This window comes from Sinohyriopsis cumingii, chromosome 5 (assembly GCF_028554795.1).
Source record: "Sinohyriopsis cumingii isolate HCF-2022 chromosome 5, ASM2855479v2, whole genome shotgun sequence".
NCBI lineage: Eukaryota > Metazoa > Mollusca > Bivalvia > Unionida > Unionidae > Sinohyriopsis > Sinohyriopsis cumingii.
The window spans coordinates 138,037,142-138,060,782 of NC_142965.1; the positions used below are offsets into that span (position 1 = coordinate 138,037,142).

A 23,641-nucleotide genomic window follows, 5' to 3' on the forward strand; every position below is an offset into this window, starting at 1 on the left:
ACTTGTGGTAATTGCACTACACTTCATATAATTGGCCCAAACGTACACCTCAAACATATCCACCCAGTATACAAGCGTAGACTTTGATTTTATTCATTACAATGTATGAAATATTTCAGCACGGTGAGCTATGGGCTCTGTTAACAGCCGATTAGGACTACGGAAATCCGCTAAAGTAACGCACAGCGATTTCGAGGGAAAACTCGAAGACGATGCACTGGAAAATAAACCACGTCAGGTAAGTCATACTGATATAAGTAATTAAGCAAGTATATAAACTTTTCAAGGATATTCAATTAGACAACTCAGAATAGATCATTGTGATACCAGTGTTTTAATTGAAATGTGTGTCAAACTAAATAAACTGTATATTGTTTGTTTTAAGTTATTGTTTACACATTACTCCTCCTTTTGGCTTATGGTTCTATATAGTATTGACCTTATGGTTCCCGGTTTCCGAAATTATGGACACAAACATAATCAGCAGAAACTTAAAACCAGTTTATAAGCTAGGATGTACCTTAGAACCATCTAGACGCAAAAGAGAGTAACGAGTGAGTTTATAATAACAACATAGGTGGGTTTATCGTAAATGTTTATTATCTCCCTACAAGGACTCTATCTTTCGATGTGAAAAATGACTTAAGGGTGGGGTTCTTCTACAGTGAAAAAAGAATTATAAAATAACATTCAAGTCATTATATTTCAGGACTGTGCACTATAATGTCATAACATCAGCTAGGCACATATTATGGTCAGTACTTAAAATACAGCTCGTAAACTCGATGATTGAATGGCGGATGAAGACTGAACAGTGGCAAAATAATTATCGTTTATACCAATCAAGTTAAAATGTTTCTATTCTAGGTTTCAAAACAGGCGGAAACACAAGACAGCACACAAGCAAAGAGGTATTGTGACTTTATATATCTTTAACATTAAACTTGAACATGCTATCGATGGAATCAAGATGTGTGTGTATGTGTGTCTGTGTTTGAATGTTTTACGCAGTACTAACACTTTTTCAGTCATATCTCTACAATGTCTGCAGTGTGGCAGTTTATAGTGATATCTAGCACTTGTGCATCATGCCGTCAACACACGACATCCCACCCATTCAAAGTATCCTGACACCAGGCTGACCATTCCTAATACTGACATCTTACTACTCATTCTGAGCACCTGGAGACAGGTCTTTGGTATGACTCGGCCGGAGTTCTAACCGCCGACCTCCCGCATCCGAGGCGGACGCTCCAACCACTTAGGCAACCGGAGCGGTCTTTAATTAAGATATAATTTATGGAATATATGCGTAACCTATACAAAATTGTTATAGCAATAAAACGAATATAGGGTATATTTTTATATCACAATGTATATGGCACCAATTACAACGGTTGGGCAATATATATTTCGTTAATCGGGTAGCATTCGGTTGCTCAGTAGTTGACATGCTGGACTCATTACAGAAAGGGTGCGGTCAGCTACTGTGGTGTGTCCATGGGCAAGGCGCTTAAATTGGCACTAAATAATCAAGTTCTGTTGATGTGCCTTAAAATACCAAACCTATCGAATTTCCTTAATTATACAGAAGTTTATCTTGCAAAACTTGTATTATTCGGAAACTAAATCAAATAGTTGTGTCAACCGAGAGTAAACATTCCAACTGATTAAGAGAAAATGATAGAAATCTAGAGGGTAAATAAACAAGGATGGTTATAGATAAAAACTATAAATGCAACGCTATCAGACTGATTTCTCTTACCAGAAGTGAGGCCTATTACAGAGGTCCCATTGCGAGCTCTGTACGTCAAATGATGGCTGAGCAATTATGTATCTAGTTTTCTGCTATTTTTTTAAACAAATTACCCTACTTTTAATTAATCTTTGTTTCATTGTGGTAAATTCTCCATATAATTAAACTGACATACAATTATTTAGTTCCAGTTCAATTCACATAAGGCATTTAAGCACTGTTAAAGCGGAAAACTAAATCTAACTGGTTGCATCTGGCAAAATGGTTTCTAAAAGTTCGAGGTAGAATGGGAAAACATGGAAATTAATACATATACTATAAACTTGAAAGACATAAATTAAAAACAACACTTTCGCAAGCAGCATTGGATAGCGATAAATTATTACAAGTTGTCATTGTGCAATGTAATGTAATGGAATACTAATAATATAAAGAACAAAGGTACACTACTTCCAACTACCTTCTCTCTAGTCGACCTCCCGGACCTGTTTGCAAATTTATTCTGACAAAGTACAAACCATTAGAGATACGCTTGACAACACACGTTCAATGGACTCGTCGTCGCCATACAGTTAGGATACATAATTTCAGCGGCACCCATGTGAACTTGATCCAATTCCAGCATTATTGTTGCTTGAGTGTTAAGATCAAGTATTGCCTTCACTAACTCATGTTATTCATACCTCTCTCTCATCAAGGGAATTAAAAACATTTTTTCAAAACTGCCACTGTAAAGCCTCTGCTGAAGAAACCAACACTCGACCATAACGATTTAAAGAATTACCGCCCAGTTTCGTATCTCCCATTCGTATAAAAAATCTCAGGAAAGGTTGTTCTGTAAGAGCTTGTATCTGAATTCTTTTTTAGCCATGTACAATCTGCATATCGCATTTGCCACAGTACTGAAACTACTCTTCTAAAAGTAGATAATGACATTCTCTCTGCTTTGGTAGCGGAAAGCTTGCAGTCCTAAACCTCCTTGATTTGTCTGCAGCATTTGAAATAATAGACCATTATATATTACTTCACCGTAACCAGCATGTATATCGCATTCATGATACAGCCTTACTGTGGTTCAAGTCCTACTTGGTCAATAGGACACAATTTGTGTCTGCATATGGAATAAACTCCAGCCCAGTTAATTTATGCTGTGTTGTTCCGCAGGGGTCTGTTGGTGGACATGTTATCTTCATTATATACACTCAGCCTCTCTCAAGTGTTATGGAACATCATCATCCAGTGTCTCACCAATTGTAGGCTGACGACATCCAAATATACAAATCTAGCCACCCAACTGAACGTGGAATGAATTGCCCACTGAGCTTAGACACAAAGACAGTGATCTCATTCAAGAATGCTCTTGAAACTCACTTATGTTGAGTGCAAGAACAAACTTAAAGACCTAATAATGTTCCCTACCTTAAATATTGTCAGCATGTTATTTATGTTTTTTTTTTGTTTTAATTTCATTCTGTTTTTGTTTGTAATAATATCATTATATATGTTTTTATGTTATAGGTGTTGTCTAATGTTGTAAATAGCTTAGAGCTTCTAGACATTAGAAGCTATTCAAAGTCTTCATTATATATATATATATATATATATATATATATATATATATATATATATATATATATATATATATATATATATATATATATATATATTGTTGTTGTCGTTGTTGTTGTGGGGTTTAACGCCATTTTTTAGCACACGATAGGCTATATATGGCGGCCACTATCAATGGTGGAGGAAGAACCCGGGAAGAACCACCGACCCACGAGAAGCTACTTGCAAGTTTTCTCACATACCCACATTGGCCGAATCCTAGACTCGAACCATATATATATATATATATATATATATATATATATATATATATATATATATATATATATATATATATATATATATATATATATATATGTTTCTTCTTCAGAATACCTTAGTAGAACTAGAACTATTACAGATCCAGCCGTTCCAGGCTAAAATTATTTGCTTAGAGGTTAAAAGTTATTGGTTCCCTAGGATGTAGTTACACAGAGTGATATTCACCGTGATACATGGTTTAGCTTTAAATAGCACGAGTACTTCTTGTTTTACTTCCGCTCGAGCAGAGTAGCACGCTCTCTATTGACGGATAAGCATCGGAACCGAAATATAAACATTTTGGAAGTGTCTACCTTAACGTAAGTCGGAGAAGTATTCTTTATTTTATTTTTTTCTTCATGTTGTAAAACGTTTCTTGCTTTTTAGTGTTATCAATTCGTCTTGACCGAATAGCTACCTGCAGGAGTCGCGATTGCGTCCAATCACATTGCTATACTAGTATTTACAAAGTTGCAGGTCTGTTGTATAATGTAGAAAACTCGTATAATGTTTTTTTCTGTATAATTGCCGCTATGATAAATTTTCTTTATATTAATCTAGTCTTAGAGTCCATATTTGAGTTGTATACCTGACACTCTACTGGTTGTACCTGTATATGCCGTCATATGGCTTTGTTTTACAAGTTACATTGTCCTACAATTGATATATATTATAACGTTGATTTCGTAAGTATCAATGACGATGCTACAGTGTATTTGTATGTGCATGCATAGTGTGCACTTTAGAAGACAAGTTTGTATTGCTGCGTAGTTTCCGCCGCTGTCATTTACTGGCACATTTTATATGCATAGTCTAGTCATATTGTACACAACATAGTTACTATAAGCGATATGTGATTTTACTTGTATAGGCAGTCAATTGGCCTTTTCTACAGGACACTGTAATTAGGATTGCTATTGTTGCCTCCGCTTCGTAAGTATTAATAGCGATGCATCAATACTACTACTGTCTGAGACCACTTGACGCCTTTTACAGGTAATTGTCATGGTGTGTAGCTCTGCATGTACACTCTTAGGTTCATAAAGAAGGACTCGTGCATCACTACACCTGCGTGTATTGTGTGCTTTAATGTGTCTTACAGATTTGATTTACCCCATGGAATCAAGCAGTCTAGCAACCACACAACATGTGTGGCTTCATCTGGTTGCCTATCTACAAAACATGTCAGATTTGCATATGAGGAAGTCAGTGGGTGGTAGTACTGGAGTACTAATTTAGAAGGCGCAGAAGCGCACATTGAGGGTCGAAGACGACACTAGTTTTTACGATACGGTTCGAGAGAGAGAGAGAGAGAGAGAGAGGAGACGAACAGTTTCAGTTACCATCCTGTGTATCAGACTTATGAAAAACCTACGTGGATCAATAACCTTACCAAATCCAGAGCTCAAGAACTGAACAACGTTATGCCAACTAAGATGACACTGTTCCGTCACGACCGGACTCTGTCATATACGTTTGATCGTTATGAGCCAAGATCACAATCGATCATACAGTATCAGTCAGCAGAAGAACTAGCTTTGTCTGTCTAACCCGAATATTGCCTCTAGGCACTCCATTCGTATGATGCCCAGCTAAGTGTCTCGGTATCCAAGAGATATCGCCTCACCTTCACATGTCCTTGCCACTCAAAGAGAGCCTTTACAGAGCGACACCATGGACGACAACGTATGTATCTCAGGGCTTTCTGACCTTTTAGTTACCTTCAATCCTTGAAATTCTTCTCCAGCAAATTTGTAGGCATTACAAGAGAGGTTCTCACTCCATATGTCAAGTTGGTCGCATTTCTAGATACCATTAATAAATGTATTACTTGATGCGCGAAGACTCAACTTTACAGGCTTATTTTGAGGAACGTTGTCTCCTACTGCAACCTGAGTTCTTTCCTCACCCTACTCCCTGTACAAAACCTGCATGATGTATAATTCTTGTATCCGTTAATTATCGACCATAAAGGAAGTTTATACTTTCAAATTACTTATAAAGCCTGGCAGCGTTATTGACATTTAGGGCTACTTATATTTTCAGTTATAGAACTAAGCGTTAACGGACTCTTTTTCTCGCAAAGACGCTTTACTTCAATCTTAAGTCGGTGATTCTATAAGTCCCGCTCACCAGTCTTCATTTGAATACCTAAGCAATTGATCGAGATTCACAACTTTGGGATGACAGATACATATATCTGAAGTAATTTAACGACACAAATTAGTTGATGCGTAACGTCGTGGCTGTGGTATTTGCAGGATTTGCTGTATATGGCAATATTTAAACAGGAGGGACAGAGAGTATATTCTCGCACCTCGAATCTCACGGGACATGCGTAGGAGTCTGCTTTCAAAATGACCCCTGTCTTAGCTAGAGATGTCCTACATACTCTACCTGATACCGAAACAGCAGCTAAGAATTCACAACTGGCGGAACGACATACAGAGTTCTCTACTTCCACGTGTCTTAAAACCGTCATTAGGCCAACCTACGCACGTAACCATTATCATCTAATCTCCTTTTACTATTCAGATTCACGAACGTACTCCAGTAAGTTACCGAGGAGACCAATTTACCTTCCTCACAGTCCTAGCTACAGAGGAGAGATTCTCAAGGCAATTAACAGAAGTATCTAGTGGATACCCCAAAGACGCAAGCTACTGGGAATCAGTCCTACCAAATGTACAACCGTTGAAAACCACATTCCTCCCGAACAAAAGTAGACAAGAGGCAGGCAGAGAGTGCAATCGTTTATGCTAGAGTTTCCTCCAAAACATCCCCCTTATCTCACAAATTGGCATAATCTTCACGCCGCCGTTGCCACATATTTTGGTAGGGAGAAACTCCAATTCTATGTTGACGAAATTGGACACGATATGCCAAGAAGACCTATAGACCCTACAAGTGTTTTCTAAGGACTCACATAACATTCGTCGCGCCTACTTCTTTGTCCAGGGTCCCATCAGTTAATAATGCGTCCCTCCTAGTCCTGTAATTTGACTTCAGCACACTGAATCAATTTATTCTTGGTTCACAATGGAATCAGCACGACGGGTTCTGCCTCACGTCCAGCAATCAGTGTGGACTTTCATGATGCGTACCTTCACGTCCCCATTCACACGGCTTCCAGGAAGTTCCTGCTTTTTCCCTACAGAAACGTCGTTGACCAATGTAGGACGCTCATCAGTTCTTGGCGTTTCACTCAATTGATGGACTGGGACAATAACCCATTTCTGGATCAGTTCATCAACTACCTGAACTACATTCTTCAGAAACATCCGATGTTTTATATTTGGAGCAGGACATGATATCCCTTCTTTTCTTCCTTTTTAACTTTGGTTTCATTTTCAACAAGAACACAAATGACCTTGTAAAATCTCAAAAGTTTCTTCATCTGTGAGTTTTATACTTAATTACACAGATTACGTCTCCCTGAGGGACGAGCATTAAAAATAACTAAATCAGTGGCATCCTTGCTTCTATGAGACTTTGTAACTGCCCGAACATTCCTTAGTCTTATAGGTTTCTCAATGAGGCAGCGGACCTCTTAGTTCTAGGTTGCCTATTTATGCGCTAATTACAAATGATTATGTTATCCAATGGAAGCCTAGAACCTGCATAAGGGACCAATTCTCACAATTTGCACAAATATGTACCATCTCGCCCAAGGACTGAGGGGGTATGTCCGTCAATCATTCAAGGAAGCAAGAGTAATATGGTCCCTCATTATGGTCATTTACATACTAGCATTCACCAGGTTAAACCTATTTCTAAGGCTTTTCATTGGTGGCAGGAAGATTCATATGAGAAAATGTTCTCAATCCGCCCGACAACTCCACTGTGGTGACTTATCTCAAAAGGCAAGGTGGAACCAAGTCCCCCATATCTCTGCCTTCCTTTTCGGATTTTCTAAAGTGACCTCATCAAGGATCAGTCCACGTCCAAGTTCGTCATATTTCAGGCCAACTAAATGTAATAGCGGATGTTTCATTCCAATCCAGAGTTACTGAATCTGCACGTCTGGATCAAGTTACGGAGTCCTCATGAACAAACGGTTCTTAAGACCCATCCGATCTACTGTCCAATTATGACTACACATGTACCAAGACGCTGGGTCTTCGCACAAAGCGGAATCTACCATGGATAGTTACCTGGGTGAACAAAACATCATATCAACCGCTCTCAAGAGTCTCACTGGTTAACCTGTCATTTAGGACCTGTTTTTTTTTCTCACTACATTAGCTAACGGCAGGCAGAATCAGCCAAATCTATGTTTTATAATAACACCCAAACTATATGCAGTTCCGATGTGATACATCAGTATTACTCACAACAACCTCTGATTTCATCGTCAAAAACAAACTCTGGTTCATGGGGAATCGGAGTTTTTTTTAATGAAATTACTGTCTACTCTGGACACTTCATGTCAGTTTTGTCTACAGGATCTAATGTGTGCTCTGAAGTAGTGTCTAATAAGGACCAAGCCGTTGCGTAAAGGGAGATGGCGCCTTTTCTTAACCCTCACAGAGAGAAAAGACGATGTATCAGCACAGACACTTTTGTCCTGGATAAATGTGTTATTCATTTGGCATATTAGAAAGTAACGCCAGATCAAATTAACTTGCTTCTTATCTTGTCTCACTAAGTTAGGACAGTCGCCACAACTAGTATGGTTGAGCGATACTGCTCTTTAACTTATATTATCCACGCCATGTGATGGAGACCCGAGTCTCGTTCTCCAGCTTTTGTTTCAGAGATCGTTCATCCTATGAAACTCAACTCACTATGATGGGACCTTCCATGCTCTTTTGATAGCTTTATAAGTACGCAGCGTCATCACTTACGTTGAATTTTCTGGAGGGGATAATTTGTCCCTTTCAATGCTTCTTCCGTCATATGGAGTTTATTCTCCAGAAGGGATTTCTAGAAACTGCCTCACATACCTTAGGTGACCGGAGATGGTCTCTCTTGCGTAAAGGAATGTATCTCACTCCCCATCTTACGTTTTCTTCTAAGTATTATAATCGGGTAACGTATTTGAAATAAGAAACCATATTTTAGATTATAGTAAAATATGTTTATTCAATAATACATATTCGTACATAAACATACAACTACCCAGCTTCCTCGCATTTACATCCTGATAGCGAGCGTGCCTTCCGCTCCTTTAGTAACTGAACTGGATTTCGTACCAATCTCTATATAAAGGGCGGGGGATTTAAGTACCATCTAGGTGGGCAGTTAACGTTTAGCGTTTTAGCTAAATGCTTTAGCCTGGGTTGGCTGGACAAGAAAGTTGATAGTAGAAGTCCTCTTAAAGTATTTTGATCGGGTAAGTATTATTGAAGAAACATTATGCCAGAACACAAAATTGGTTCCTTGTTTGCAACCATTGCTTCACGAACCTAAATTAATACTTTAAGAAATCATCGACAATCTTTGACATTATGGTTGCCGAATCTATATTGTGGTGTGTCGAGTATCTTTGCTAATATTTAATACGTTTGAAGGTTTGACGCTTACTCGATTTCATTCATGGTAATGGACCTTTCCGATACGGCAACCAACTTTACTTAGCAGCTTCTTATCTCACCACGTAACGTGAGTTGGAATTCTATAAAATGAGGTCTGAGGGGTATATTTTATTGAATGTGGTAAATTGTGGGACTACATGTTTAAACGTTTCGTGCAAGGAGAACTTATATATTTTAACAGAAGTAACTAAAGAAAAAATATGGTTCTGTGTTTATAAAAAAATGAATTATCCTACCTTGCGCTGACGAGAGAAGTTTATAGAATTGAGAAATGTTTTGCATTAGAACATTTTCTTCTCTAAATGAGCGTGTGCGAGGCTTAGAACAAATGTCGGAAAGGTCCATTAAGCTGGTTATATACTTGGCTTCATCGTATTATTCAGTCATCTTTCTTTAAGCAGCACTCTTTCATTCCCTTGCTTTGGTCAGAAGAACAAAACTGGATTAAAAGAAGAAAGGCGGCAAACCGGGATTGCTGGGCAGCGCGAAGGAATCTCAAATAACGGTATAAAGCATAAAGTGCTTTAACATAATTAAAATAGTCATATGTTTATATTCAAACTAATCGACACGTGTTATTCATTGTGTGTTTTACTATCGGGAAACAATTTCGTTTAATTCACAACGAGTGGTTGATCATTAATATTTTGGCTTCAGACACTGCACAAATTTATTCATTGATGCAAGTTATTATTTTCTTCTCAAAATTTAAATATTGCAAGTAAACGAATGTGACTAAATGACAGAAAAGCGAAACATTCTCAATAAAAATAACACCTCACCCACGTAATAGTGCAATGCAATAAATAAATTGCGGAAATCAAATTATATATGACACAGGCACAATGGACATTACTTATACAGAAAACAGCTGTATCAACCTAAATAATAATGAAAAAATAAATTATATCAAACTTCGGTAATATATTATCATATATAGCCCGGAGTATCTTTTATTACATTTTATAAGAAATCTCCATTTATTTCGTGTTAGGGGCTTAGAAATGGGGAAGATTTGAACGATATACCCGAAAACAGTACTACTATTTAAATATACCGTTTAATTGAATCAACAACGGAAAATTCCAAGTTGAACGCATGTCATCTTTTCGTGCATATGGTATACCAATTGACATATATAAATAATTCGAATATGAACTACGGGGTACTTTAGTCATCGGTACTTCATAATCCACGTAATACATATCAATCATTTCAATGCGTTATCCACTGTAATCCACTCGATCTGTTATTTTTCTGTTCCTCTTAAATTCCCATTTTGGACTACATTAAAACATTTAACGGTTCTTGCATATTACGTTGTTCTAATGATGTTGATGAAATCTCTGTTTTACAGAGGAAAGAGGATATAATTAAGCGTCATCAAAAGCCCGATAGCATTTTACATTAGATGCACAGCAATCTTCTACCGCAGCTCATTCCGTTTCTTGAACTATTAGCTAGTGTACAAGATTTCTCCTTCATTGCTAAAAGGCTATTTTCTGCTTTATAAAAATTGCTTATTACTGTTTACTTCTGCAATATATATCACTATTAGAGTTTCTTTTATTGTAACCTTAAACGCGAGCCATTGTATTCTTATTTCCAGGGTCGTTTGCTGGTTTGATTTTAATAACATTATTTGATTATGTAAGGCTAAAATAAACGTTTTATATTGACTGCTAAGTACAATGTACTTGTGTGCGAAACTAAACTATAGTTTGGCTGTATTCATTTCTAACTTCATACTGAATGGCGAGTTGTTTTTGGTATTTCTTAATTTTAATCTCACTATGTTGCAATAAGCATCCTAATGAAACTGAATGAGAAATAACTTCTCATTGCTAATGCAGCTAAGTGAGATAACGTCTTATTAGTGATGATAATGCAAGAGATGGGAAATAGCTTTTCATCACTTGCATGTAAGACTGAATATCATTTAGGTAGAAAGTACAATGTAAAATAAATAAAACAGAATTAAATATACAGACAATGGATTTGGGGTTTACAATCAACCTCTTCAAGCTAGGTGTATATATGATAAGATACTGTAATGACACAGAAAAGGTAAATGTATCTGAATATACTTGGTTCTCTAAAACCCGATTCAAGTATTATGCTGGAATTACATGGTATGATTCGATCATTTTGGTTGCCACAACGCTTGTATTTAATGATAAAAGAAATAAACCAGAATCTAGAACAGTATCTTCATTTCACCGTGCCATCAAACCTCATTTCTTAAGGAACTGATCTTCTCATCTCCAAAGGCATACCGTTAATTTACGTCGGTTCATATTAAGACGACTGTTGCTGGAAAACTCATCGGTAAAGGGTATATAAGCTTCTACGATTCAAGGTAGAAAACAGGGCTAACTCTGTATGTGATAAAGCGGTGAAACGTCTATTCCAATCTGTCACTTCACTGTTGCTCTGTTCATTAAATAAATGTTGTTTATTCCTAAAACTCTTTATTAATATAGGCATTATGCAGCACAATGGTTAGACAAATTTAGTTCCAAATAGAAAATATATTTATAGTGTTCCGATGTCTCATGCGCTGTGATTACAAGTTGTAATTTAAAAATGGCGCATGAGGCGTAAAATATTGTTTAAATTTTTTTCTTTTTTTTTTTTAACTTATACTAAAAATTGGCTCTGTGTGGCTACCTTTCAAAGTACAACATTTGCTTATAGTATCGAAAAAATGTCATCAAATCTATTAAAGTGTGTGCCGTTATGGTTAAAACTTGGAAAATTGACTTATAAATTCGTATGCATTAAATAAACAATACACACAAAGAGTTGAATAGGGCTATGTGATAATTTTTGCAGGTTCCTTTGAGCAAAGATTATAATATATTTCTCTTCTCTTAGATGAGAATGAATTCTAGTAGCAGCAGTAATATCAGACAATTCTCTTGTCAAGGAATAGATTATTCATGATGTCTAGATTCAATGGAAACTAAAGCAATTCTCGTTCTTCATCTCGTAAAGTATAATTTAAGCATAATTTACCTGTCCCATGACGTTAGTGAAACTGCATTGAATGAGTTTTGACTTTATAAAAGGTAAAAATGTCTAAATCGCAGATGTTGACACTTTAATTATTTTTACAGAGTGTGTTCTCGTTCCTAAAATTTTATTTTTTTGTCGCAGATCCAACGCTCGTGAAAGCGTTACAGATTCTGCTTACATACATTGATACATAAATACGTATGCAAGTACATTCATTCTATAATTCGTTGGTATTTAAAGCAACAGTTTGATCTATCGATGTTTAGTTTTTGGAAAACGGTTTCATTACTCGATGTTATAAGCTTCAATTTAACATTCTGTTACTTTCCTTATTTACTTCTTCTTTTATATTGCTTTAATTTCTATACTGAAAACAACCATTGGGCGTTTATTATTATGGAAATAAAAGGTAAAAAAACCATAAGCCTCAAACAAAAGTAATCTGAAAAAACTGAATATGGGACTGTTAGGCATTGTGTAAGATATTCACCTTAAGGAATATACTCTCGTTCTAACACTTCCAAATTATAGCTCCAGCAAACCATAATGTTGAAGAAATGAGAATGCATGAGAAGGATAGTGCAGAAAGAATAGTAGACATGGAAGCCCAAATACGTCAGCTGAAACACGAGAAGGATCAACTGTTAACAAGGTATGCAGCCTGGAGCTAAACAGCGCTATTGTTCAAGCGTGTGAATCTATTTAATTTACGATTCCCTCTCTTTGTCTCGTGTTATATTATTTATTTCACTTATCACCATCTCTCTCTCTCCCTCTCTCTATCTCTCTTTCTCTCGCACACTCAAACGCACACAAACACATACATGCACACAAACATTCATGAATTATTGAGATGGAGCACACGCCACCATCAAACAATTGCCTTGTAATATGGTAATACAATATATAAAATATATGTAATTTGTCTCTTGGCTGGTATTATAAATCATACCAGAGAAAGCTGCTACATACTGTGAGAGTAAGTGTTACTTTTCGTCTAGTTTCCTTATTTTCCATAGATCTTGAATACGATTGCGACTAACGTAATGGCGAATTTCCAGGTATTACGAATCTGTGTTCTTAAAATGAGTATTGTAAGAGAAGCAACAAAGTTTGTAAAATGCAACAAATAATTTATTTCCCTTGAATACAAAGGAGTACATTTATAAAGGTCACGTATGGTATTGCAAATTAAATCCCAAATAATTAGCCCAGACACGAGTGCTGATGTTTAAAGTTCTGATGGAACTTTAGTGGTAATCCAAATTAAATCCCAAATAATTAGCCCAGACACGAGTGCTGATATTTAAAGTTCTGATGGAACTTTAGTGGTAATCCAAATTAAATCCCAAATAATTAGTCCAGACACGAGTGCTGATGTTTAAAGTTCTGATGGAACTTTAGTGGTAATCCAAATTAAATCCCAAATAATTAGCCCAGGCACGAGTGCTGATGTTTAAAGTTCTGATGGAACTTTAGTGGCAATCCAAACTAAATCCCAAATAATTAGCCCAGGCACGAGTGCTAATGTTTAAAGTTCTGATGGAACTTTAGTGGTAATCCAAATTAAATCCAGCGCTGGAAGTGTTGATATGCCTGTGGTGGCACCCGTGTTGTGGTGACGTGTCAACATTCTTTTGTTGGATCACAATAATACAATACAAGAATACATCCTTATTTGAATTTTCATTATAAATTCAAGTCTCTATTTCCAAGAATGTTACTCTTGATGAGAACTTTGTGTTTCCAGTGAAAAATAATTCGAAGAAATAAAATTCCCAAATGAACTACTGAAGACATCAATATTACTATTAAATCTGCTTAGATCTTTAAACACAAATGAATAATTTCCTGATCAACAAGATTATATAGTCCTCTATTTGACCTCAGGTCACCTATAGCACTCGCTAAACAAGAAACTAATACTTAATGGAAAATACCGTTCTAGAAGGTTCCTAATGTTTACAAAATAATACCTTACTTATAATTAGAACGTGACACAATGTCATTGACTCAGGTGAAGATAATAATCCTAATGGTTAACCCGTAATCAGAGGAAACTTTTTCCTATGCAGTTGTTGTTTATAGAATAAAAGAATCATCGAATCAGGTCAAGCGGAATTTGAAATTGGTTTTGGAAAAGATCAAATCTAAAAAAGTTCCGCAGCATATAATGAAATAAAACAAACTAAATAAATAACTGTGTTTCATGTGTGATTTGGATTTTTAACGTAGCTTTAACAATTGTTCAGTCATATCACTACGATGTCTGCAGTGTGGTAGTTTATAGTGATGTCTAGCACTGGGGCATCATGCAGCAGACATGTATGATGATGTCCCACCCAGTCACATTATCCTGACACCAGGCTGACCAGTCCTAACACTAACCTCTTGATGCTGAGCGCCAAGCGAGGCAGCGGTTAGTACCATATCTGTACGTCTTTGGTATGACTCGGCCGGGGATCGAACCCATTTCCTCCCGCATCCGAGGCGGACGCTCTAACCACTAGGCCACCGGAGCGGTAATAAAAAACTAAAACACAACGCAAATTCATTATATATATATATATATATATATATATATATATATATATATATATATATATATATATATATATATATATATATATATATATAGTAATGGAATCCGCACGTATTAATCTTATTGCCAAAGAATGTCTGGTTTCTGCTAACACATGCGCATAGTAACACTTTTGGACATGATAATCTACGGATTCTATTTGCGTACACGTGCAAAAGTAAATGTATTGTCATCACGCTTTGCACTTTCAAATAAAAGTCATGCAATATTGCCTGTTTTGAATCCATACATCTATAATCTACATCATCCAAATATGAATCAAATGAATGACTATATTTCTCTCTCTCCTCCCTTCTCTCTCTCTCTTTAAATATATATATACAGAAAAAGCAAAAGCCAAATCACCCAATTTAGAAACATTAAACAAATAAACTTTTCCTTAGAATACAAAGTGAAAATTTAAAAAGAGCTAACAGCATTGTGAATTATATCAAAGATTATCCAAAGGGTTATATCACATGTTCAAAAGATTGGAAAGTTCAAACTGAATTTCAGTAATAAATGTGTTGATGTGCCAGTGGCCTTAAATGAGCCGATGTACTAACGATCTAGACGTAGCACATTAATATACTGCAGAATGGTGACTTAGTCCGCAATGTCAATGAGTACTTGTAATTCATATGTGAACACAACTAATAATGACTTTAGAGTCTGCATGAAATAACCGTGTTTACTCCTAACCTATATACATACTGTCACCTGGCTTATGACACAACAACATGCAATGGAAATTTCCATCACATTCGTAATCAAGGTAAGGTTTGTTTACTTAACTTTTAGCGATCTATCTGACATAGATCAGGCGAACCTTGCTATTTCCAAGGGAAAAACCAAAGTGCTGAACTCAGATCCAAGTGAACATGTTGTTCCTTATAAAGCATAATCTATGACTATGGTCGAACGTTAGCCATGCAATAAGTTGTTTACAAAATAATCATTTCAATCTATAATCATGGACAAAAGTTAAACACACAGTAGAGATAAGATACACATAACAACATATGTATATATATATATATATATATATATATATATATATATATATATATATATATATATGGGGGTGTGTGTGTTTGTTTATTAGTGTGTGTGTGTGTTTGTTTATTAGTGTGTGTGTGTGTCCATAATAGTCTCCATTTTGCAATCATGAATCTAGCTAAGGTTTAGCAATGCATTTATATTCATCATAGTCTACAGTTAACATATAGGTATGATATGAATATGTAGCGTTTTGATTATTGCATTGATATTATACATTGCTTAGTATTATAATATCAATGTTTTTTGGGTGTGTTGACTCGTGTTTGTTTACGTGGTAGATGACATTATTAATGGCAGGTCAAGCAGAAGAAGCATATAAAGTATTGTAGAACATACAGATATTTACGTAATTCCAAGAGTATTGTAAGATAGGTTAGTTTGAAGTTTGTCCTGTGAAGCATAGGCTTGATTGATTACGTTCGCATTGCGTTTTTGTTGCTTGGCTCATGTTTGTTCCTTTTTCAATTCAATGGAGATAAAAGTAAGATGTGGTATATTTTAGCTCCATTTATCTAACAAGTGTTGCATATTAAAATATGGATTTTCACAGTCCTTTTCTGATAGTAGCATTAAGTTACAAATAAGTACGGTTCAAGTTAATGTAACTAGTTGTATTAATCTGATACACGCACAGTTATCAAACATGAGTTAAGTATGCCCTAAAATATATATATTATTGTAACTATTTTGTTTTATCTTGTAGACGTTTGCAATGTCTTTATCATGCAACGATTGAGCAATATGTTATAAAACAAAATGCTGTATCCCCAGATTGGTATCATTTTGTACTAATATAATATTCATGAATTTATGTTAATGCTTGTTAGAGACAAAATACTTCCAGGAAAACTACAATGAATATGAACTGTAAAACATGAGGATGTAAGCGATCGCTATACAAACTTGTGCAACACTGACATGTCGTACAAAAGTTTAAAAATGTTCATTTCTCGATACAATCTTCAAGTTACAAATGCAACCAAAGAGTTGCTGCTAATTGCATAGCTTGCAGTCGTTCTGTTAAAGCTCCCAAATAATACCAGAGACAGTTGCAAGCATTGCAGTTATTTTTGAATTGTTACTTCTGTCAAAGCAATGTGCTACGAATATAGAAATACTTTGCACACATATAAATAACTTCGACGTTTGCCTTGGTGTGCTCCTGTGTAGTATGTCAGATGAGAGATTTATTCAACATCCTCTATATATGGCATTTTCCTACGGGTTGGGCCAAGATGAAACCGAAATACTAAACAATTATATAATGTATGTTTCAATGTGTTTTCTTAGTAACAAGATTGACTTACAAATTCTGAAAGTTTGGAATACGTGTGATGGACGAAATCTTCTTAGTCGTTTGCTCTGGCTTGCTATATTTGACAATACTTATAAAATATTATTATACATTTCATAATGAGATACTGAAATAAATCAGTTGGAGAAAAAGTACATCACCAAAGTGGTGATATCAATTTTAGAAATCATTTCTCTTTCCATTAAAGAAGTATATCTGCCATTATTTGTATTATTCAGACCTGTATTTTCATATCTCAGACTATTTCATTTTTTTCCTTTACCTTTCCCTCTTTCCATCCGTTCTCTTTCTCTCCCTATCAAGATGAATGTATCTTAAAAAGTGTAAAGATATTTTAGACTATTGTTATATATTTATGTAATGAATAAGATCACGCCATCCACAATACCTAAAATGAACCACGAACATAAAAAGCGGACTTCAAGTACTAATTGTTTTTCTAATTAGTATTTTTTTCCATATGAATCATGCAGATTGTCACTGACTGAACTTACTTGATCTCTTTAGATATTCAATATTTTTGTCGCCCATGAAGTATCGTATACATGTTACAGTGAAGTGCAAACATATTACATTTTTAAGAAAGTTGTATTGCATATGGTAATACCATTGTTTCAGTAGTAGTTTTATCTGTCATCACAGTCATAATCGTGTCCGAAAACGATGGCAAAATCAGACATTGCTTAATGTTGACTACAAACCGAAATTGAATTACAATCGAAATGTGTGTAACATCATCCTCTAGCGAAATGACATGCTATTCAACACAGAAAAACTTCACGTGTGTATGTGTGTGTGTGTGTGTGTGTGTGTGTGTGTGTGTGTCCGTGGTATGGATTGTTAACGTAGCTTTAACAATTTTCCAGTCATATCACTACGATATATGCGGTGTGGCAGCTTATCCTGACACCAGGCAGACCAGTCCTAACGCTAACCTCTTGATGCTGAGAGACTAGCGAGGCAGCTCTTAGTACAATGTTTTAATAAGCCTTTGATATGACTCGACCGGGGTTCGAAACCGCGGCGGACTCTCTACCAACTAGGCCACCGGAGCGGTCAAAATTCACGTCTGAATGCAGACATTATAACCCCCACGAAACGTAATATAACAGCCAAAATCCTTAAAATTAAATTCACAGTAATTAAAATATGTTGTTTAATGATGTTACACAATGAATTCTGTTGAACCGTTATGTTCTGTTTCTATAGTAGTTCCACTCCAAACATGTTGTGTCAATCCGCGCAATAAATGTGGCAACGAAAGAAAAAGACTCGTTTCATTTTCATATGAAAACATTCATTAGTTTGCCAAAACACAATCTGACGCATTATATAAACATTCTAAATTTATAAAATGTCACTGTTGAAAAATTATTGTACATTTTCGGAACTTCATTCGTATCGATGACACAATTTAGCCGTTAATCACCTAGACACCGAATGCAGAAACATCCATGCAAATCGAAGCTTTTTGTCTTATAAATAGAAAGTAAACAAATCTAATTACTCAGATTAGATATAAATATATATTTCAACAGTGAGATATTGCCCTATATCTACTCAAAAGAATATATATTTAAAGATTTATCTCACGTATACCCATGTCAATTGTATATAACTAATGCATGATTATTTTCTTTTTTATTTCTCGATTTATTTGTCTTGTATAAATCAAGCTATCCTTTCCTTGAGTATGATAGGAAACATTTAGTGGTCCTGCGTACAAATAATGTCTAGTACTGATTTAATGTGATGGGGTTCAACGAAGACTATTTTATCGCGTGTCAAACAAAGGTTTCCTCAGAATATAAATATATTAAGTCTAAACTACATATTCTTCTTTATATTTTATTTCCAACATTTTAAATTCAAAAGAAAGTCTGTCAGTGCATTTCATGTCGTCTTTGCTTTTTGATAAAATATTTATGTAGGCTTTGTGTTAGACCTGAAGTCAACGGGAAAATGATTTGAGAACAGGATGTGTACAAAGTAATGGTTCAGTTTGGGATCTAGTAAGATTTTACATTTAAGAAACTTGAATTATTAAATATAACATTTTAATAATACATTTTCAAGAAATGGTTTACTGTACCAAAGCTTCTGATAGCTTGAAGTTACCAATATGTCCTTTTTCCGTGAAGGTTGAGTGCGATCGGAGCTGTGAGACTTTTAGACAACAATCCAAACCTCGCGGATTTAAGTGATGCGAACAGACCTGAAAAGCTAATAGAACAATTTTCTGAAATCTATGACAACGAATGGATGTATGCCTTTGAATGCCTGATCCGAACAAACGCATTACAGGAAGAAGATGCCATTAAAGAACTGCTACGTATATTACGGGTAAAACAGTACTTAATGCTCATCACTTATTTCGAAACTAGTCTCTTCTGTGTAAGAGAATAATTGTTTGGGATGCTTTACACTTTTTTAAATGATCTGAACAGTAGCGATATTTAAGCATATTTGATAGAGACCTAATTATAGATTCAGATAATAAGTTTAATAGCTTTACAGACAACAGATTTATCGTAGTAGGGTGGAATCTTCCTTAAGTTTACCTTTGCGCGACACACACACACACACACACACACACACACACAATTTGAATTTATTTGAGAAAAGACATCAGAGTACGTAAAGTCTAACTAAAACATTATGACTTTACTTTGTAGAAAAGCGTTGTTACTGGTTGCCAGCTGTGTGAGATATTCCTAAATTGTTTACTTTCGTTATGATGTTAGTCGACATTAAAACACGCTACAAAGCGCCGTTATTTAGACAGTAAGACCCAGACACCCCAAAACATAAATATCAGCGTCGAGGTCTTACATGTAGGACTACATTTTCCCATGCTACCGCTCAACATGGCCATGATCATGCCCACTTTATATGCAAGCAAAATATACTGAATGCAATACTGCCCTCTCACCGGCCAACCCAACATGTTATAAATTGTTACAGTATATCATTTTTGGTTGGCCAGTGTGAAATCAAAATGTAGCTTGAAATATCAGTGTTGATTCTTAAGCAGGTCTCACAAGATGGGAGAGAAGTGTCCTTCCTTGTAGTTTTCTTAATGGTACATGTATGACTGATAGGTAAATTATAAGCAACGATACGAGTCCCAGCAATCGGATGTACAAACATATACACACATATATTCCAACACAAGACGTGTCACATATTTTTGCTTTAGTGTACCCAAATCAAAAACCACCGCATACTAATTGCCGTCATAGTCAAAAACGTGGCAAAGTTTTACTTATATATGCATACCCTGAACGGCGCCCGACAAAATTAACTTTAAAAAGCGTAGTAGATATTAACCATAGGAAGATGTCAACTGTCCTGGTAAGCAAGACTGTGCAGTAGCCCTAGTTGCACTTCAGAGTCTTTAAACTAAAGACAGAATCATCTCTGGTTGTATAATATCTGATTCTTTTTGATAATATCAGTTTTGGGACAAAAAAACAATAATCAGCTTTTCTTTTTCATGACACAGGAACACGAGACGAATGTAAAGAAATAGCGTAACATTTATACCTTGTTAAGCGCCCTACATAATGGAACAGACGGAAACTGTGAAAGGTATTCCGATTGTTCAGTTTTGTAAGGGGGTCTGGTTCCATGACCTCTCTCCACTCCGTTACTCTTCGTTATATTGTAGGATAATCGGTCAGAAAGGATCGATACGGAAAATGCCTGGGTTAAAAAGGAACGGTCCAAAAAAAAAAAAGACCGGTAACGGGTATGGATAAATATATAGATAGATAGATAGATACATAAATAGATAGAGACATACAAACAGACAGACATACATAATACTGTATCAGTCATCTAACTTCGATATGTAAATGACATTGTAAGGAGCTGGACATGTATTGTCGTGACAGCTGGTAATTTCCTACTTCGCTCCCTACACCTGTTAAGTTCCATTATTAAAGAATGCAGTTTTAATTGACAAATAATATATTTTAAATAAATGACACATGCTAATAATAATAATAACAATAATAATAACAATTAAATGGTAATAGAGTATTCAATTTAATAGAAATTGTCTAATTTTAGTAGCACATAACCATCAAATTCCGTCATGAAATACAGTAATTTACCACACATTTGAATGGTTTGCACCTAAACAATATAAATGATTTATGTTACTAACATGATATCGATTGCATAAAACAAGCAAAATCAACAAATAAAGGGAATACACTCAGTTTACAGATAAGTTTATTTGTAAAAAAAAATTCAAAATAAACCAACATTAATACATAGCCCAGTCCGAATAAAGTGTGGTTAAAAACTTTAGTCGAGACAAAAACCAAATTAGGAACATTTCATTACTTATCCATTGTAATATTTCAGGTTATTTACGCAGAATGCCTATCTGCGTCAAGAAAACATTCGGAAGGTCTGAAGAAAGCGATTGTACGTTATCTGGGAATGTCTAAGGTATTGGAAATGACACGTAATGATCATAGCCAAGAATACCATATTTAAATATTAAATTGATTAACTAGAAGACATGATAAAGGAAAATGTAATATTGAATCCTAATCGATTAAATGTGTAGCGTAATAGAGCTTTTCCCATGTGTGCGGGTAGGATAAGGAATGATAATCCAATAGAAGTGGATTGTGCACTACGCGCTCCCAATCCTCTTTACCAGTCTTATTCCCGGGTTGGGGAAAGGTGTGGTGCTATGTTATCGTAAAATATTATGATAGGAATGTAAGGAATAGCATATAAAGGTACCCAGTCTTGTATCAAATTAAAATAAAATTGTATGAACCTATGCTTGTAAGTAGCATAGCTTCCGCTCCACTTAACATAATATGATCACAACCTGTTAATTGTTTTGCAAACATATCCGTGTCAAAATCGATACCAAAAGTCTCTATAATAAATTTTATTTCTATGAAAAAACACAATTCAATTTTTTTAAAGAAAAAAGCATTTTGTAAAGTGATATCGAAATCTGCATGTTTAAACAAGCCTTCAAAAGATAAAAGAGCTAATTTCATTGTCATTAGAACACGTACCTGCCCCCAAAATTTGGGGTTTTTAAAATAATTTTATTTAATTCAAAGGATATTATATATATATATATATATATATATATATATATATATATATATATATATATATATATATATATATATAGAGAGAGAGAGAGAGAGAGAGAGAGAGAGAGAGAGAGATTAAGACTGGTTCTCTGGACAGCCAGTTATAAGCTGGTATCAGCAATCATATTGATTTGTCATCATCGTGCAGTAATTAACTTATACGTGTTATAAGATGTGAATGATGACGAAACTATTTTAAGCTGCTTGATACTAGTGTCTAATCAACCAGTAATATCGCATAGTGTGTGTGTGTGTGTGTGTTTGTGTGTGTGTGTGTGTTTGTGTGCATGTGTGTTTTAACATAGCTTTAAAAACGTTTCAGTCACATGGCAACGATGTATGCAGTATGACAGTTGGTAGTGATTCCTAGCAATGGGGCATCATGCCGCAGACATGTAGCATCATGTCCCACCAAGCCACATTATCCTGACACCAGGCCGACCAGTACCAACACTAAACATCTTAATGCTGAGCGCCTAGCGAGGCAGCTGTTAGTACCATTTTTGTATGTCTTTGGTACGACCTCGGTCTGTGTTCCTACCTGCGACAACCCGCATCGCTATATATATATATATATATATATATATATATATATATATATATATATATATATATATATATATATATAGATAGATATATATATAGATATATATATATATATATATATATATATATATATATATATATATATATATATATATATATATATATATATATATATATATATATATATATATATATATGCGTGTGTGTTTGTGTGTGTTTGCCTGCATATGTGTGTGTGTGTGCATGTGTGTGTTTGTTTCTCTATACGGTATTACTGGTCGCGGAAATACTAGTATCGAGCCGCTCAAAATTAAAATATCAACTTCTAAACAAGACACGGTTTCTAAATCACTTACCATTGTCGTATAAACAGTACTAACTTGGTGTGTGTGTGTGTGTGTGTGTGTGTGCAATTTAGATTTTTAACGTAACTTTAACAATTTTCCAGTCATTTCGCTACGATGTCTGCAGTGTGGCAGTTTAAAGTGATGTCTAGCACTGGGGCATCATGCCGCAGACATGTAGCATGATGTCCCACCCAGTCACATTATTCTGACACCAGGCTGACCAGTCCTAACACTAACCTCTTAATTCTGAGCGCCAAGCGATGCAGCTGTTAGTACCATTTTTAGAAGCCTTTGGTATGACTCGGCCGGGGTTCGAACCCACGGCCTGCCGCATCCGGGGCGGACGCTCTAACCACATGGCCACCGGAGCGGTCAGTACTAACTGTAAACGAATTCAGATCATAGCTATAGATGTATTACAGTGATAATTTTGTATTAGTAATATAAGAAGAAGTGCAGGGAAGAGTAACAAAAG

The 23,641-nt window shown here is 35.5% G+C and overlaps 1 protein-coding gene across 5 annotated transcripts in view; it reads left to right on the forward strand.

Moving 5' to 3' along the window:
- The window catches only part of LOC149800341 (uncharacterized), a 30,256-nt gene that overhangs the window by 615 nt on the left and 6,000 nt on the right, over positions 1-23,641 (forward strand). For 2 of the 5 annotated variants that reach the window (XM_089959943.1, XM_089959945.1), the window contains exons 2-7: positions 120-238; positions 868-911; positions 9,561-9,667; positions 12,712-12,832; positions 19,280-19,481; positions 21,513-21,599. In XM_089959943.1, coding sequence (XP_089816069.1) covers positions 131-238; positions 868-911; positions 9,561-9,667; positions 12,712-12,832; positions 19,280-19,481; positions 21,513-21,599 — 669 coding nt within the window. In that variant the 5' untranslated portion in view covers positions 120-130. The remainder of the gene's footprint in view (positions 1-119; positions 239-867; positions 912-9,560; positions 9,668-12,711; positions 12,833-19,279; positions 19,482-21,512; positions 21,600-23,641) is intronic. The other 3 variants (XM_089959944.1, XM_089959946.1, XM_089959947.1) reach the window with 3 other exon arrangements.